Source organism: Caretta caretta, chromosome 1 (assembly GCF_965140235.1).
Source record: "Caretta caretta isolate rCarCar2 chromosome 1, rCarCar1.hap1, whole genome shotgun sequence".
Lineage (NCBI taxonomy): Eukaryota > Metazoa > Chordata > Testudines > Cheloniidae > Caretta > Caretta caretta.
The window spans coordinates 167,960,757-167,979,989 of NC_134206.1; the positions used below are offsets into that span (position 1 = coordinate 167,960,757).

The 19,233-nt window shown below is 41.3% G+C and overlaps 1 protein-coding gene across 6 annotated transcripts in view; it reads left to right on the forward strand.

The window, feature by feature from the left end:
* GRIK1 (glutamate ionotropic receptor kainate type subunit 1) overlaps positions 1-19,233 on the forward strand; it is a 238,157-nt gene that overhangs the window by 200,548 nt on the left and 18,376 nt on the right. For 5 of the 6 annotated variants that reach the window (XM_075133209.1, XM_075133214.1, XM_075133207.1 and 2 more), the window contains 3 exons: positions 1,812-1,930; positions 7,448-7,665; positions 18,462-18,687. In XM_075133209.1, the coding sequence (XP_074989310.1) occupies positions 1,812-1,930; positions 7,448-7,665; positions 18,462-18,687 (563 nt within the window). Of the gene's footprint in view, positions 1-1,811; positions 1,931-7,447; positions 7,666-18,461; positions 18,688-19,233 lie in introns of those variants that run through there. The other variant, XR_012670308.1, reaches the window with a different exon arrangement.

Genomic DNA, 19,233 nt, shown 5'->3' on the forward strand with positions numbered 1-19,233 from the left:
AATGAATCAGTAGAAACAACAATGGAAATATTAACAGAAATTTCCTAGGTTAGCCAAGTCCTGGAATAGAATAATTGACCTGCCCCTCCTCTGTTCATTGCATTGACATTTCATATGGTACATTGCACAGAATAAGGTGCATAACAAGTAAATCTGATATTTAATTCTGAAAGAGAATGAGTCACTGATATACTAGCAAAAAAATTTTTTTAAAATATGTACTGTAGGTACTTTTGCTCCTTGAATAATCAAAAGGTCATATAATAAAATAAAGCTTTCTGGTCTGGCAGAAGCAGTTCTGCTGACTGAATTTTATTGCTATTTTCTAGCAGTTACCATTTTGTTCCTACTGTTGTTGATACACTTTTGTCTAAGCCACAGAATAGGTTTATTACTTAAAAGAATGCAAGAGCCCAGCCCTGCTCAATTTGCAGTGCAAGACTCCCAGCAAAAGATCAGGCACAATTACTGTTTTACACTCTTTACACTAACATGTCAACACTGTAATTCAGTGTGTGTGAATGCCCAACAGAAGGCCTTTGCACTTTGATGGCTTATGTGCAAGTTAGCTGGTGCACAGGGATGAGTTTCACCCTTTGTGCACAAATCTAGTTAAGAACAATTTCATTGATTGTAGAAAGGTGGTTTTCACTCTATTCACTCTATCAGTGAAAAACTTCCTGGAATGTAATGGCTTGGGGTTTTTTGTTTTTGTTTTTTTAAATGGCATATGTAGAAATGTTTTGTCTTTAATCTTTATATTGCCTCTTGCAATTATGTTTAACAACTATTGTACTAGTGGTGATGATATTGTTTAGTTAATGACATCTTAAGCTACCTACTGTTTCAATTAGTACGTTCCTTACTATCAGGGTTCATTACTTCAGCTTAGTGTAGCGCTCTGGTTGCAAGAGTGCATAAATTCAAAGCTTAATTATATTGCTGAAACAGTAATTAAAATGCATTAGCATGACATTGTCAATTAAAGCTATATTCATAAACTTCAGCAGGAATGCACCTAATGTGCCCTGCAGAGCTGAGAAGCAACGGGCAGGGTACCATGGGGAGGAACAATCTTTAAAGTAACTTTGCCAACTGTTTTGCAGACCATAAGGGGGTATAGATTTTGCATTTTCAGCAAGGTTCACTGGGAATTAAGCACTATTCTTCCACTCATTAAGGGGAAACTGGATGCCTAATTCTCTATACATGATACTGAATATATACCCTTATGGTTTTTAAGGACTGAAACTACTCTCGCAAAGTAGCAACAACTTATTATTAAAGTGCTGTAACCTCACTATTGAAGAGAGGGACACAAAAATTAATATCTTAACACCAACAGGTCATGTAATATAGTTTTGGGGGTTTTTTTGTCATGCCCAATGCCAGTTCTTTCTATAGAGAGTACTCCAAAGGCACTGTTTTTAGATCGCCATTATTCTTTCATGCTTCGCCGGGGAGCAGCTACATGGAATCAGTGCATCCCCCTCTCTGCAGGTCATCAATCGCGTGGCTAGGGGAATGACTGGGAACTTTGAAAGAAACAGTACTCTTATATTTGAGGATTACAGTCAAAGAGCATTAGGATTAATGAAGTAGGGCTTATGCTAAAACTAGAGCTCTGAAAGCTCCTCCCTGCACTGCAGTGCTGCTCTGCAGTTTGCATACGGTAGCAGGACACATGTATAGCCTTTAGTTTGGGTTATTTTCTTCATTAATCTTTTCATTTTCTGCATTCTTTAGCAGGTTTGCTGGCTAAGTGTGTATTTTATCTGATGTTTACAGACTGTTTCTGTTAACTACCACAGGTTTACACCCTATGAGTGGTATAACCCCCACCCGTGCAACCCTGACTCAGATGTGGTGGAAAACAATTTTACTTTACTAAATAGTTTCTGGTTTGGAGTTGGAGCTCTCATGCAGCAAGGTACACGGGTCACACATCATTATTGCACACATCCCACAGTCTGCTCAAGGGCTTCTGTGCTGGTAAACTCCACCATCTGTAGCTACCACATATATTATAAAACCTGATCTCAGAAATGAAAAAAGCAGATTACACAGTGAAGCGGGGATAGGGAGGGAAGGGAAATGAAACTGACACCTGCTTAAATACAAAATAAGGTAACTGCAGAAATTAGAAGGAAAAACATACAATAAAGTTGGCTGTCTCATATGGGAGCTTCTGTGGACAAAACATAAAATAATAGTCAGATGACTACAAAGGTATTTTTATTGATGATAAATCTAAAATCCCTACACGGAAAAACAGGAAAAATCTCTATTCATGTAGGCTTCATCCCAATATAGACAATAATAGCCATCGCGATTCTGGAACACATACTGTAACAGCCAGTCAAAAGGTATTTCTTCGAAAGATTAAGTTTTGTTGGCAATTGTCAAACTTATTTAAAACCAAAAGAAAACCTATTTTTATTGGCTTTTCTGCAGGTTTGAGTCCCATCCTATTGTAAATGCAGCCAGCCTTAGAATTTAACCAAGTCAAGTCCCAGTTGCTGCTGAATTTTGGAAACTGCACACAGATACTCGCTTGACAATGAAGGGCAGCGAAGTGCACTTGATATGGGAAGTCAAGCAGATACATGTACAAAACACTTATGCTTATGGCGTGTGTATACTGAGGCTTCCCATTAAAGGGCTGTATTGTATCAATATGGGGGTCCATTCAACATCTCTGAAAACATTTTTTGGGGGAAAAAAAGAGCAACACATAGAGGAAGTCACAGCAATACACTGGTAATAAATTCCCAAATATTTAAGAAAGGAACACCTACATTCATTCAGGTATAATTTATTTTCATAGACATTAATACCAATTTGGATTTAGTAAACTAATAATAATACTGAAGGAATTTTTCTTAGGGTAGTGAAGAAATTTCACACTGTAACTAGGATAATACATGCATATAGTTTTATTGGTATATTCATAGGACACCTCCTCACCACAATTATTTTGAAAAAGATTGGAGATAAGGTGTTTTTGTTTTTTTCCAATGTATCTGAAGTACAGACTAAGGTTTTACAGTATCAGGCAGGTGTGTGTATATAATTGTGACTGCCTTGTGTGTGAGAGTGCCCCAAGGTTTTGTGTTTTTAAATGTCCTGCCTTTTTGGAGTTTACCATCATCCACAGCAAACTGTGGGATGCAGTGTCTGCTAGTTACCACTACCTTGGGTACATGACAGTCAGCCCCAACCAGACTGTGCTTGTCTTTCAAGAAGCTTTACAAAAACGTTTGTAAGGCAAAGCAAATGTTTCCATGTACAAACTTGTGGTACGTGTGACTGTAAGTGCACCATCAGTAACATGTAGAGTTTGAACAAGAGATGAATGGTTGTTAACCTCTGCATCTATTGTTATGCTCTTTCTTGTTAACAGAAGCTGCTTGTTGTGCTTTATTGAAAGCCACTTGTTTGTTTAAATTTTAAAATGTGATGATCAGACTTTCTCTTTTCTACAGAGCGTGAGCAAAGTCTGGATCAGGATTGGCTGTCATGTCTGCCATAAAAAAGCACTAGAGAGACTTCAGCAAGTATTGTCTCTGACCCTGAATCTTGCTAGTAACATTTTACTTAGATGTTGTTTCCCCATTCCCTTGAAGTTCTCAACCCAGATATTTCCTCTAGTCTTTGAAGGTATCCAAACATGGCATACTTCTAATTATAGTCAGCAAATTAATTTTTAAAAAATGTATGGGAAACTATTACTTTTAAAAGCTCAAGTGACCTGCTAAGGCCCGAATTCAACGAAGTGTGTAAGCACAGTCTTACCTCTAAAGGTAGAGCTTAAGTCTCACAAGATTACATCAGTGAAACTAAACCATGTACTTACGCACTTTGTTGAATCAGGTTCCAAGAGATGGTGAATACTGAAAGAAATCACAGGCCTGATCCTGCAATATGCTGAACCCCACTCAACTCCTATTGACTTTTGTGAGAGTGGAGGGTGCTCAGCATCTTATAAGCCAGGGGACTGATCTTGTAATACTCAGTGGCAGGTTAAAATGGATTAGTTTAATTAGATTAAAGATTTTCTGTTTCATTTATACAACTAATTTGCCACTAGAGAAAACCACTGGAGTATTATTATTTTGCCAAAAAGCTACAGTAACCAAGAGTTTCTCCACTTCCATCTATTATCATGTACCTCTAATTATAAGGCTGCACTACCAGCTTTTACGGCAAGCTAAGGTCTCTGAAGTTTAGTTGGCTATTACTATTGCTATACATTATACCTTGTAACAGTGTCTAACTGCATCTTTTATATTCCTATACTAACTAGGCTTTTAGAAATGACATCTCCATGAAGATCTGAATCAGTATACGTAGCAGCCCGCTCTTACATTTGCTAGGTCAACTACAGTTTAAAAATACATCCTTAGGAGTAAATAACCATGTTTCACTACATTTAAAAAAATCTAGTCTGATAAAGCACCAAGAAAAGCACAATTAAACATAAATCTGGATGAATTCGCAGCTCTTGAAATGACACATTAAGATTCCCTAAATTAAATAGAAACCTCTACTTTTAGACTAAAGGAAAGGAGTACTTGTGGCACCTTAGAGACTCAAATAAATTGGTTAGTCTCTAAGGTGCCACAAGTACTCCTTTCCTTTTGCGAATACAGACTAACACGGCTGTTCCTCTGAAACCTACTTTTAGACTGTTGGCCTAGTTTAAAATCAGTACAACACAAAGGCTATATACAGCAGGAAGTCTGCTTTGCTGTTACCTCTCATAATTTGGTAGCTACATAAATGTACTCAGAGACCTGGGCTATGCTTAGCTCTGACCTTTAAGAGATGTACATATATTTATAAAAAGCTAAATTAAATCTGTTTGCCTGTGGTTTGGAAGATTATTACCCTTTCAGTTTTTGCTCAAATTGTAGAGAGTTTTTACGTTAAAATCTTCCAAGACATTTCAACCTTCAGACATTTCACAGAATGTATTTCAAGTTCCCACATAAATCATTAAGTAGCTCAGAAGACATAACACTTCAACAACAGGGACCTTTCTCTAATAATAATGAATATCAGTTAAATCAAATTCTGTACACACGCAGACCCCCAGTTCAGCCAGCACTTAAGCATTTGCTTAAGTCCATCCTTATTCAGAGTTAAGCATAGTGCATAAGTGTTTTGTTGAAGTTAAACTGAAGTCAGTTGACTATAAGCACACAATCAAGTGCATGTCTGAATCTGGGCCTTAAACCCCAGGCAATCCACTGAAGTCAGTGAGGTTGCTTACTGTGTCAGTCAGGGCAGAATTCGGCTTGTAATGTTTAGGAGTACAGTAACTCCTCACTTAAAGTCATCCCAGTTAACGTTGCTGATCAATTAGGGAACATGCTTGTTTAAAGTTGTACAATGCTCCCTTATAACGTTGTTTGGCTGTTACCTGCTTTGTCCACAGCTTGCAGGAAGAGAAGGCCGTTGCAGCTAGCGGGTGGGGGCTTGGAACCAGGGTGCACCGGCAGCTCCCTTATCAGCTCCCCTAAGTTCCATGTGCAGCAGCAGCCCAGCAAGCTATTAATTGCCGGCAGTTCAGCTGTCCCTCTCCCCACTGCCATGTGCGGCTCCTGCCCTCTGCCTTGGAGCTGCTCCTGGGAGCCTCCTACTGGCTATGCAGGAGACCGAGGGCGGGGGGGGGGGGACAGAGGGAGGCTCATGTCAGGGTGTCCCCCTACTCCCTACTTCTGCCCTCCACTTACCCCTTCTCCATATAAAGCAGGGTGGGGACAGGATAGGGCTCAGGATGGAGGGAGCGTGCTGGCCGCAGCTGCTATCTCAACTTCCTGATCTTTTTAAAGGCAATGTGCTTAGAATGGTGTCAGCATACTTAAAGGGGCAATGTGCATCTGTCTGCCATGCTGTCTCCCCTCCCCTCCATTCGTGCTGCCTTGTAGAGTGAGGCTACATTAACAACAATGTGTTAACCCTTGAGGGCTCAGCCGAATGCTAGTTCATTTAGCAGTAAGGCATTCCCTGGGAAATATCCCACCTCCTCCACCCTCTAACTTCACCACCTCAACTAAACTTCACAATCATCATTGATGTGTACAGTATTAAATTGTTTGTTTAAAACTTATACTGTGTGTGTATTTAAAAAATATATAGATTTTTGTCTAGTGAAAAAATTTCCCTGGTACCTAACCCCCCTATTTACATTAATTCTTATGGGGAAATTGGATTCGCTTAACATCATTTTGCTTAAAGTCGCATTTTTCAGGAACATAACGACAAAGTTAAGCGAGGAGTTACTGTACTTTGCTTCACAGCTGGGATCAAATTCAACCCTCCTGCGCCAATTACATGACCTTAAAAAGTAAAATGAAACATACAAATTATCCATTTATTTTCCTAGTCTCATGATGTGAGATGTGCAGTCGGATGTGCTAATGCCATTTCAGTCATCATTCTGTCCTTTAAACTGGGATTAATTTATTATTCATAACATTGCACCATCATGCAGAGATCCAGAAGGGACTGTATAATTGCTTTAACTTTAAAACAAAGTATAGGCTTATAAAAAGACATATTTTAGGTCTTGACCCCTGCAGCCCTTATTCACGTGAGTAAGTCCCAGTGACTTTACTGGAACACTATTGACTGCAGTGATACTGTTTGTCTGAGTGAGGGCTGCAGGACCGTACATACCTGGATGTGTAGATAAGAGACACAGGGTAAAGCCATCTTTTTAAGCATTTCCTCTAAATGGGAAATGATGGGAATGGGATACAGTAGAACCTCAGAGTTACGAACACCAGAGTTACAAACTGACTGGTCAACCACACATCTCATTTGGAACCAGAAGTATGCAATCAGGCAGCAGCAAAGACAAATTAAATACAGTACAGTACTGTGTTAAATGTAAACTACTAACAAAATAAAGGGAAGGCAGTATTTTTCTTCTGCAAAGTGAAGTTTCAAAGCTGTATTAAGTCAATGCTCAGTTGTAAACTTTTGAAAGACCAACAATAACGTTTTGTTCAGAGTTACAAACATTTCGGAGTTACAAGTAACCTCCATTCCTGAGATGTTAGAAACTCTGAGGTTCTACTGTATTGTTCTTCTTAAGGCTTAAAGCCTCATTACAGTACTTGTAACAAGCAGTTAAGATACAGATAAATTACTAGTATAGGCTAGGAGTCTAAAAGGTTAACTCCAAGATGACATTATCTCAAAGACAAATTGGTGTTCAGACCCATGGATAATCATGTGTGTGTTAGGTATCATGGCATACATCCCCTTCAAAGTATGTTATTATAAATGTTAGCTGTACATATGCGAGATTACTGTGTAGATTTTTTTTATTATTCTGTGGTTCATAAATGTATTATGCTCCTAAAAATAATCTACTGCCAGAGAAAGACTTCTTTCAACATGTTTTAATATGATTGTTTTGATGATATTATAACAGGATCAGAGCTGATGCCCAAAGCTCTTTCTACCAGAATAGTTGGAGGAATATGGTGGTTTTTCACCTTAATCATAATCTCATCCTACACTGCCAATTTGGCTGCCTTCCTGACAGTTGAGAGAATGGAATCCCCCATCGATTCAGCAGATGATTTGGCAAAGCAAACCAAGATAGAATATGGGGCTGTTAGAGACGGATCAACAATGACCTTCTTCAAGGTAAGATGGTGCCAAGTGGGTTTGCACTGTAAGAATTGTAACCTTTCACTAATAGATTCTGAAACGTGGAACAGAATGAGAATTTCTGAAAACATTAGTTCAGGAAAATTTAGCAGTTATAACAAATCCCTAATCCACAGAACGTCCTCCAGGAATCTACACCTCAGTGATGGGGAAGGTTGTGTTATATGCATGTTTCCTTCTGCCAATCAGCAGGAAACCGCCATAAATAGATTACAGTGTGACACTGTACTACCTTTAGTGAAAGGTCCTCAGTACCGTGGCACCCACTGCTCCCTAAGAATGGAGGGCTCCGGGGCAGCTACAATCTGGAAAGTCCCCGCTAGAACAGGTCCAATACAAGAAGGGAAAAAGGACTCCGGAACAATGTATAGGCACAAAGTCTCTGCTGGAATAGCCCCATGCCTCTAGTGAATCCCCCAAGATCTATACAGTCTGGGGCCCAACTGCCTCCTCCTTTTGAGAAAGGCAAACCCATGCCCTAGCCAAAAGAATTTAGTGAAAACTCTGCGAGGAGGACATCTGCAGTTTTGTCCCATCAGGGCCCACTACCACTAGCTATTCTTCAGTCTTCAAAAGGGGGCTGTTAGGCCCAAAGTTTATAACAAGTAATTCGCTAAGATTGCTTTTCAAGATCAAGTAGCCATTAGAAAAATACAACTGTCAATCAAAATAATAGTTCATTTGCTTTTAAAAGATATAAAAAGAATATAGATTTAAAGTTTAATAAATAATAAGAGAGAGCATTTTCTAGTGCAATTGCTTCTGCAGATAACTAAATTCCTTTTGATGATCAACATTAATTACATATAAAATGAGTGGATCTCCTAAAATGTCAATGCATATACCAGCAAATTATAAATATGGAAAATGTACAAAAAACATCCCACGGCAGTTAGCAGCTTTGTTGGCACACCCAGCAGGAAATCCAAGGATTGAATGTACCTAGGTAAGTATTAATATCCTACTCCTCGGTATGGCATCTGAGCATCTTTTAACTAGCCTTTAGGAAGAAGTCCTTCCAAAGAGAATGAGTCACAGTGGTGAAGCAACATGTGGAAAAAATACCTTCTGCTACCTGTGTCCTAGATGTTCTGTGAATGAACAATTTCAGTTTCTGCTGTTGTCAGTTTGACATCTTAAGTGACTATTTTAAAAAGGTCTGTGGCAGACCTGGGAATTTAACCCAGATGTCTCAAATCCCAGCACAGTACCTTAACCACAAGACTATCTTCAGATGAAGATAGATTCTTATATACAAATAAAGGAAAGGTAATGGATTGCAGTTCAAATATTTGGATCATGTCTCCAAACTAGTAATTTTCAAAAAAGATTCTGCAGTAGTTTGCTACATCTTACATGGCCACCCTGCTTTTAGCAGTTAAGGGTAAATTCCTCTCTTGTTGCCCCCGCTTACTTCCATCTAGCGTGGAGAGGTGACTGTGTTATTGAATAAGAGAATAAACTATGCTTTTTTCAAAGCCTAATTATTTAATCAGTTTTTGAAATGACAAGTTGAAATCTCTATTAACATATGCTGGGAAACAACTCGAGAACACAAAGTAACTACAGGATTACTTATTTTAATAAGGAACACCTATCAGGCTGGTTAGTAGTTTTTGCTACTACTTAAGACCCCAGTAAAATTCCTTGGCCCAATTTCCTCTCTCGGGCCAAGAAAGGGCACCACAATGCAGGGCCTTCAAAGATGAATCTGCGCAAAGAGGGACTCCACAGCTGTAGCTCCTGCAATCACTGCACACTCTAAGCATTGTGAAATCAGAACACGTTTTCCAAAGCAGCTTCCAGTTTTGCACTGGCTTTTTAGACACAAATAAGAGGGCGTAATTTTGCAGGCACAAATAAAGATGGATCCATTTTTTTAATATAATTTTTTTTTAGCATTTAGACATCTAAATGAGGTTTCAAATCAGGTAACTAGGTATCAATGTTCTACAAAATGCACCCATGCTTGTGTGTGTCTGCAATTATATACAGACACACACATGCAAATAGATGAATGCTAGAAGTAATTTCTGCGAGAAGGGACCTGAATTAGTTGGAAGAGTAAAGGTAATGTAGTGAAAGGTGCATGGACAAATGCAATTTCACATTTATATCACTGCTACACATGCAATACAACTAATAAATTATATACAGTACTTCTTAGAAGAGCTAAAGAGATCACTGCTTCATTGTGCTAGGTCAGTATAAAAACAAAGCAAGGAGCCAGACCCTGCCCTGAAGAGCTTACAGCCTAAACAGACCAGAGAGACAATGGGTGGGAAGGGAAACAGAAGTACAGACAGAGAAAATGACTTGCCCAAAATAACACACAGTAGGTTAATGCAGTTTTTTAGTGTGTAATTATTTGTAAAGCATCAGAGATGTACATTGTACTTTACAGACAGAGAAGAGACAAATCCATGTCCCCCAGGTGCTTTCAGTCTAAATGTTATATATACAAAGATATATATTATTTATAACCTACTGTGTGTTATGCCACTGAACATTTCTGCAGATCAGACCCTGGACTCTCAACCCAGGCACCCAGAAATGAGGAATACAGCTGCGAGAGGCTGGTTTAAATGACTTGCCTAGCATCACATAGGAACAATGGCCCAGATCCACAAAGATATATAGGTACTTAAACCCCTAAGTTCCACTGCTAACCACAAAACTGTAGCTCTCGCAAAACCTATACTCACTTGGCGCCTACGTTTTCAGGGTAAAAGTTCCCTAGGTGCCTTCATTTCTGCCTCTGGGCATGTGCCTCACAATAGGCATCTGGATGTCTAAGGCCCGGAGTGATCCACAAAATGGGGGAAGATAAGTGCTCCTCCCCCTATCTCCTCCCTACCTGTGCGGCCTGAGCAGAGGCTACCTACAAGATCAGTCCTATACAAAATTTGGGAGGGAAAGGGATAGTGTCCCCCTTATTGCTTTTAGCCTAGTGGTTAGTACACTCCCCTGGTATGTTGTAGACCCATGTTCAATTCCTCCCTCCCTGCCAAATAGGGGAGAAAGGATCTGAACAGAGATTTCCCCCCTCTCTCAGAAGACTACCCTAACCACTGAACTATGAAACATTCTGATGTGGGCTCAATCTCTCTTGTTGAAGCTGTTCAACTGAAACTCCTAAGTCTTTTAGCGTATCCCTGTGTGTATCTGGGCCTGAGAAAGGGCTAGAATCCAACTCTCCAGGGCAGCATTCAACTGCCTTAACCATGAGAGCCTCCTCTTGTAATTCCCTGCCACATTCACCATGCATCTTCCAACTTCTGCACAAAATGGAGCAGGAATCCTATGGACAAACAGTCTCCTTAACTACGCAACCTTGATTCACCCCATTTTGTGCACTCACTGAGGCAATGATGCTGTGGAAAAAACAGTTATGTGATCATGTAATTAAAGAGTGTGTCATAATGCACACGCACAAGGGGGCTGAATTAAGGTTTCCCAGGCTGTTTTAATTCTGGCATTTCCTAACTTTTGAGTGCTTGACTTTGCAACCTTAATGACGTTTTAATATAGTTGTTAGTGTGTCATTTCCTAGGGTTTTAAAAAAGTTAACTGAAAAATTAGAAGTTCCATCAGGTGGCATCACATTGGCACCCACATGGGTCATCAGCAGGATTGGTACCTTTAGATCCACCATAAAGACCTCTGCCACTTTAGCAAATGCAATAGCATTTGCAATGCAATAGTGTCCTGAGGCTGACACTGAGCACGAGAAATTTAGGCCAAACAGTCAAATGCTGACAAAGTTTAAAGCACAGGTTCTTATAATGGCAAGTGTCAGTCAACCTGATTAATTGGCAGTTCTACCAGCCCCAGCTGTAATTTTATTTTTTATATATATATATATATGCTATACATTACCATGTAAAGTCAGGGAAGAGCTGGCTTACTTCTGGGGGAGGAAGAAAGAAATGCTGTGATTTCCCTCCCCCATATTTCTAATAAATCATTTCAGGCCTGACCCTGCAATGTGCTGACAGCTCTCAACTCAAGGGATGTCACTGGGAGTTGAGAGCCCTCAGAGGATTGTGTTTACTATAAATTACGATGAGCGCACAAAAGAGCAGATATTGCAAAATAATTCAGAGCCACAGTAGAAACAAAGGGCAGTTATATTTTTAATTTAAGAGCAAGCCTTCCTATTTTATTTTTTTAAATAAAACTTTCATAGGACAGGAGATATTTAGATATCAAAAATATTTCTCCCTAAGATGATACTGCAGTCTACTGGCTTCAAACGGTTTCCCAGCTTGCAATACTATTAGCTGAATGGGGCACAGTGGATATTATGGTAACCAATAGGTTATGAGGTTCAAGTGGTTCAGTTAAAAGAAAGACTTTGTCCCTCAAAATAGGTTCCTAGGAAACTCATAATAGGAAGAAAAACAGATGGAGGGGGGCCAAGCTCCCTGTACTAGATGGCTACTGTAACAGGTGGGGGACGTCTAAGAGAAATGTATGATGGTGAAGTGGGAGCATAATGGTTTTCAGTTCAAGAGAACGTAAGTGCTGTGAGTTTTCCTAGTGATCAGACATGAGCAGCCGTAGAAGATCAATGATGATTAGGCTCACAGTAGAAGTTCCAGAGGGGACATATGAAAAAGTCCTGTCCCTTTGCAGAAAGTGATTGTGGAGGAGATGTGGTCTTGAGTTCACAAGGCCCAGGGTTCTGTTCCAGGCCAGTCTGGCTAGAAGGCAGTGGGTGGGTGGGGGGATGGTATTGGCCTTAGTGGACTCAGGGAGTCCCAAATATCAGTGGAGTAAAGTCCAGGTGGATAAATATCCTGCCCACGAGCCTGGTATGTTTTCCTGGGGAGTTTCCTGCCCTTCAGAAAATGCTGAGATGATTAGAGAGGTCGCTTGTGGCCACCAAAATAGAAACAAGGCATGCAGCAGCAGTGGTCACCACAGCAGTGAGTCTGGATCTTGTAGCAGCAGCATAGCTCTTCAGGAGCTTAGTCCTTACTAGGTTGCAAGGACAAAAGAGCATAAAGCGGACATTCTTTAAACGTGTATTCTCTTTTGGAGGAATAGCAGCCGTGTTAGTCTGTATTCGCAAAAAGAAAAGGAGTACTTGTGGCACCTTAGAGACTAACCCACCCCCACCATTCCTCAGACGTTCTTGTCAACTGCTGGAAATGGCCCACCTTGATTATCACTACAAAAGGTCATCCTCCCCCGCTCTCCTGCTGGTAATAGCTTATCTTAAGTGATCACTCTCATTACAGTGTGTATGGTTTCATGTTCTCTAGGTCTATAAATCTCCCCACTGTATTTTCCACTGAATGTATCTGATGAAGTGAACTGTAGCTCACAAAAGCTTATGCTCGAATACATTTGTTAGTCTCTAAGGTGTCACAAGTACTCCTTTTCTTTTGGAAGATACTCCTTGTGTTTCAAATGGGAAATACCAGGAGAACCAATCTCTTTCAAACAGTGATGAGCTGCCAAAATCTGAAGAACTGGTTCCTTCAGTTGCTCTGGGTCTTCAGCGGCACTGAAGAACCTGCCGCCGAAGACCCAGAGCGAGTAAAGGGCCCGCTGCCAAAGTGTTGCCAAAGACCGGGACCACCGCCGGGTGAGTGAAAATTAAAAATGGGATTCTCAGCCAGGGGAGCCTCCCCAGCTGGGAGCTCAGGTGGGCCGGACAGGACAGTCCTGAGGGCCGGATGTGGCCACTGGGCCGGAGTTTGCCCACCCCTTTAACAACCAGTTCTAAACCGGCTTCAAAATTTAACAACCAGTTCGAGTGAACTGGTGTGAACCAGCTCCAGCTCACCACTGCTTTCAAACCTGTAGAAAACTTTAGGGCACACCCACTGTTCCAGGCTCTCTTTGTGATGAAAGATAGGTGACAGGGTGTCATGTGCCCTACATGAGATGCAGAGTCATTTTCTTGACTCCCCTTAGCAGTCAGTCCAGATTGGGCTGATTAGTTCTAATCTATGGAATGTAAGACCTAGATAACTCCTTAAAAGTAAAAAGAAGTAGGAGGAGGGGTAGAAGTGGAAAGGTCCTGCAGAAAGAAATCCTAGGACCAGCTGGACTTTAGAGAAAGCCCAAGCTTACATTTATAACTCCTTTAAAACAGTAAAAGGAAACCCCAAGAAGGGGGTATTTTTAGAAGCTATCCAGTATATAGGGAATATAGTAGAAGCAGGTTGGGAAAACATGTTTACATCACTTGTCTAGGAACTCTGTTTGAATTTATTCAGTCCCACGCCCACTCACATTCCTGTTGTTGGTTTATAATACACACAGAATACAAACACACACTTCTGAGCATATTTCCACTCCTTATACTAGCTTCAATAGAAACTCCAAGCCGCTACACATTTCTCAAAAAATATATTTTAGAGTAATAGTCGCTTTAAGAAATGCATGCATCTATCCTGGCTAGACCCATGCAAAGACAGACCATTCCATTTCATGGAAGATCTGTTTCAAAATCTATTTTGTCCCAAGTAGGACCCCCACAAAATTGAAATTCTCCTCAAAGGCACCCTGCCCTGCGGCCGTGGACCTTGGAAACCCGGTTCCCCAGCAGCTGGGTAGAAACATGCTTGGGTTCCATCAGAACTGTCTCCACAAAATGCTTCAGTTTTGCTAAGTCAGCAAATTCTGATGAAAACCGGTCTCACCTGAAGTTTTGCAACCAGCTCTTCTTGTAATTCTATCAATTTGTTCTGTTTTCTCACTTTATTTTTGGCTCATCTGTAATAATTGATGTTTAATCTCCCATTCTGAAGCTTGCAAAATCCTGCCGTCTGCTATGCATATACAGCTCCATTGAAATCAGTCAGTCCTGCATCTGCACCCAAAGAGCAGAAATTTGAAGGTCATCCTTAGTGGAGAAATCTGTGTGGGTGAGGGGGCATGGCAGGGGAGAGAAAAGAGGGGGGGGGGGTGGGATTTGCACAGCAGGAAGCTACAATATCTTTCGCAAACTCATCTGCATACAGAATACATTATTCCTATAACCTCTGTAGGTCTATATCAGTCTCAAACTACCCTATAAAGTGTATCAGTTTCAAAAATATATTACTAATTAGGGTAAAAAATGGCTTGTACTAACTGAGAAGAAACTGAGCAGATCCGTTTAACCTTCAAAGTTTAGCATTGTCCTCTGACTGAACAAACTTAAGAGTAGAATTAGAAGAAATATTAAGCCCCAAACTTCAGAGTCAAAGAAATTTTGCTTAAAAGTTTAATACTCAACCAAGTAGGAAGTCAATATCTAATATGAGCTGCCATGCAAAGTAGTGTTTAATAAGAACATACTAACTCTACCCAATGATCCTAAAAATGGTCAGGAGACAGACTGACAATATCCTGCACAAATCTTATGAAATTAAGATAAAATGTATTGAATTAAGTTAAACGTTATTGATTTGGGGTCAATACTTTTGGAGGTCCATTGTATTAAAAAGGCAGTTGTGTATGTGTTTTTTGTGGAATTATATGGCACCTTCTCTAGTGGGGAGGGGGGGTGCTAATGCACTTCCTATCAACGCTTTGAAGCCACCCCCCTGGAGAGATGTGCACTTACTACTGTAGTTCAAACTAGATTCTAGGGGCCAATAGACCAAGAAAGGGTTTTTTGGATAAATAGCCTGGTTTTAAACGGCCTTAGGGCTTTCTTCCTGATCCAGCAAACAGACAGGACCCTGGTTCACAGAAAGCCCCAGTCCTCAGGGTAGGAGGGAAGGACTGGGCCTATGGAGGCTCCATTAGGCTGGGTGCTCGTTCTGAGTTGAAGATGTGAGAGCTTGTAACCACAAGCCAGTTCCTTAGGTGTGGGTTTGAAGAACTGTTCCTGCCAGAATACATTTTCTACTGCAGTACTTTTTACCTTCAAAATAAAATAGGGTTGCATAGAAAGAACTGTGAGGTACTTTTAACTATAGCAATTACTCTTATTAATTATCTCTGAAGACAAAGCCTCTCTCTGCTGCGAGCAATGCAGCAAATGCAGGGAACTGTAATGCCTGGCCATACCCAAGTCAGAAGTGGGAGAGACACAGGTCTCCACTCAAGAGAGGCAACCAGAGGGGAGCTGGAAGCCTGCTGGACCAGTGAGTGGAAATACAGGTTGTTATCTTGACCTGTGACATGGTCAGAAGAGTGTTACATCAAGACTATTCAGATGAAGGAAATGAGATATGTGGTTTTACTACTGTAGCAAGCTGGAGGAAGGGAATAATTTGGAGGAAGCACCAAGGAGCCAATCTGCGTGCCCTTGGCTAAGAATGTTAAATTGCCGTTGGAGCAGCTCACTTAATAAAGAGCCAGCTAAGTTTACTGGGAACAGAGTCCTCATGTTACCCAGCACAAGAAATAAATACAATAACCATTTTCAGTGTAGCCTGAGTCCGCAGATAGAAGTGCCCATGTCCACAGACCAGGCGACAGGGAGTACCATACCCCCATACATTTACTTTTCCTTTCCATTCCCCCAGCCTTTCAAAACCACACCAACCTGGAGCCTAACTACTACTAGGGTGGGGAGACAATACAGTATTCACAAGCACTCAATAACCAACGTGGGTAACCAGATTATGTCTTACATCTCTTGCCGTAGCCCCTAGATGCCTCAACCAAGATTGGGACCCACATTATGCTAGACAGAAACTGAGGTAGAGACTCTGAGGTAGATATCTAGGAGCTTGTGACATCTAGATAGACAAAGGGTGGGAAGGGGAAGCAGAGGCACAGAATGGTGAAGCAACTTGCCCAAAGTGATGCAGCAGGTCAGTGCCAGGAAGAGACCAGGAACAAAACCCCAACTCTTCTTGTACCCACAGCTCAGCACCCACTCTACTGCTACCTTCCTAGTCTTAAAAACTTTGAAAGAGGTACTTCTTGGTTGTTGTAAAAAATAGACTTTAAAACAAAGGCTCTTAGAGCAGGGATTGTGTTTCTTGTTCCAGATTCATTAGAGAGAGAGAGTGTCACTTAGATCCTTTCTGTAAATTTCATTAACAGAAAAGGCACCAGGCTAAAGGAGAATGAGTCCTTTTCCAATAGCACTTGCATTGATATGCCGAGAGGGAGAATGCTACTTGGGAAGCTGTGAAGTGTTTGAAATTGCAAAAAAAAAAAAAAGAAAAGAAAAGAAAAGAAAACCTCCAATTTATTAATTACTCATTCTGTAAATGGAGAACAGACTTTCATTTACATCATGGATGGAGTAGCCTTAGTCAAACGATGCAATACAGCCTGGATGTCTGGCTGAGTGAAAAATAGAACAGAAAGATGTCCAATAGCTGGAAACATCCATAACACCAGTGGCTATATAGGAAGTACTATCCTAAACTGTGATGGAACTCTCTAGAGAATTAAGGGGAGAGAGAGCAGAGACACAAACATGGTGGTATACTGATTTTTGGCTAAAACGTGCTATTAATAAACTGATTTCAGGTGCAGCGATGAGTGCAACAACTTTTCTATTCATGTACAAGTGTGTGATTGGACTGTACAGTTGCAGTAGTTTTTCATTTTTGTAAAATGGGTGGAAAGCTGTGAAGCGTTAAGACAAAATACAGGTAATACGAACAATCAATGTATAATGGTGCTCTAACCTGTAGACCAAACCTCAATTTGTAACAACAAAAAATGTGTGTTTAATATAGCATGACTGAGTACAAAAAAGAAGCAGTGTTAACAGAGTGCAAATACTTCAAGTTAGATGGTAGCGACAAGAGAGAGGCGCACACTGAGCATATGGGCAGCATCTCAGTGCCCCTGGGGAGCTCCAGGGGGAACTGTGCTTAAGGCAGCATAACACCTTTTGTAGCACCTGAGGCGAAGAAGGGCGTGTGCACCATCCTCAAGAATTGCGAAAGCTGCTCTCCGCTGTGTTCAGTTCCTCCCTTTCCGTTGTCCCACACAAGGGGAGCTAAGAGAGGAACAGTCCTTGAGCTCCCTGGGATTTTGCCTGGCTCTTAGGTGAGGAGCATCAAGGACACTCCTTATGTACTTCCTCTCCCTCCCCCAAGCACCCCAGCAGGGACCGGGCACAATATATTCTTTAGGGTTACTGTTTAGACGGCACTATGCTACATGGCATGATCCGAAGCCCCGGTGTCAGCACATTAAGGCCCATACCTGCTCCCTTTGAACTCAGTGGCAACATGCTCATTGGTTTCAGCGAGAGCAGGATTAGGCCCTTTGCGTTCATTTTGGTGGGAAGCAGAAGCAGCAGCACAAGTGTATCGGGGCATCTTGGGCTTTTAAGATTTCACTTCCTTCTCGTTCAGTTTCAGGCTTCACTGTAGAGTGCACGACCTACAGACTACTGGCACCTGCGCAAAGAGCCAATACCCTATTGATCAGCTTTCGTTGGATCAGTGTGGTACTACTGCCCAACGAAGAGGAAACAATGTCCCATAATGTAGTAGTCTCAAACACTTAATGACATGTAACCCAGCTAACTAATTCACTGGGACCATTGTAACATCTTACATTTATAGAGCACCACTCATCCAAAAGGATCCCACAGCTCCTCCCAGGTTACATGTCAACACTGAAATGCTGGCACCTGTAGGATAGGAGGCAGTAAGAAACAACTCACAGCACACTGCACAGTGTGAAAAATGTGAGGGGGAGGAGGGAGGAAAGAGACTGAAAGAGTCCTCTCTCTGTCCCTCCCAATTCAAGAGGTGTTATTGACAGCATTCACGCTAAGCATAGGAATGTTTTGCAAGCATAATTTGAAAACTAACATTTCTGCTGAATCCACTTTCTTTCCTTAGAAATCCAAAATATCAACATATGAAAAAATGTGGGCATTCATGAGCAGCAGGCAGCAGACCGCACTGGTGAAGAACAATGATGAGGGAATCCAGCGGGTGCTCACAACGGACTACGCCCTGCTGATGGAATCAACCAACATAGAATACGTGACTCAGAGAAACTGCAATCTCACCCAGATCGGCGGACTCATTGATTCTAAAGGCTATGGCGTGGGAACTCCTATTGGTAAGATGCATTAAAGATAATTAATGATGAGCAGTCCTCAAGAGGTTCTGGGCAGTTAAATCTGGATGCCCTTTAGGAGCTTTCTATAACCTTTGAGCACCCAGGGTCCTTCTTTCATTCAACATCTCCCCTCTTGCCCCAGCTACAGCAATGACTTTACTCAGCAGGGGCAAGAGGGTGGCTTGTAAGCAAGCAGGAAAATTAAGGTGTAGTCCGTGCCTTCAAGACGCAATCAGTTGGCCTGCTGCTCTTGTCCTGTTCACAGGTGATGGGGTACCCTCTGCTCATCCCTCCCATGTTATTAAACCATGCTAGCAAGACAGATTACATATTTCCTCCAGGAGCCCTCTTTTTAGAAGAGAATCAAGGTAAATGTGATCTCCAACAAATGCACCCCTTGGAAAGCTGCATGAAAGGAGACAGGATTGATATCGCACCCTATGCGCCATTGCCTGTGCATCTTAGTAGAATAACCTACAAAGTTTGCAATGATTTTCAGAGCACTATGTAGGGACTATAAGAAGCCATTGCAAGACTGTATTCCTA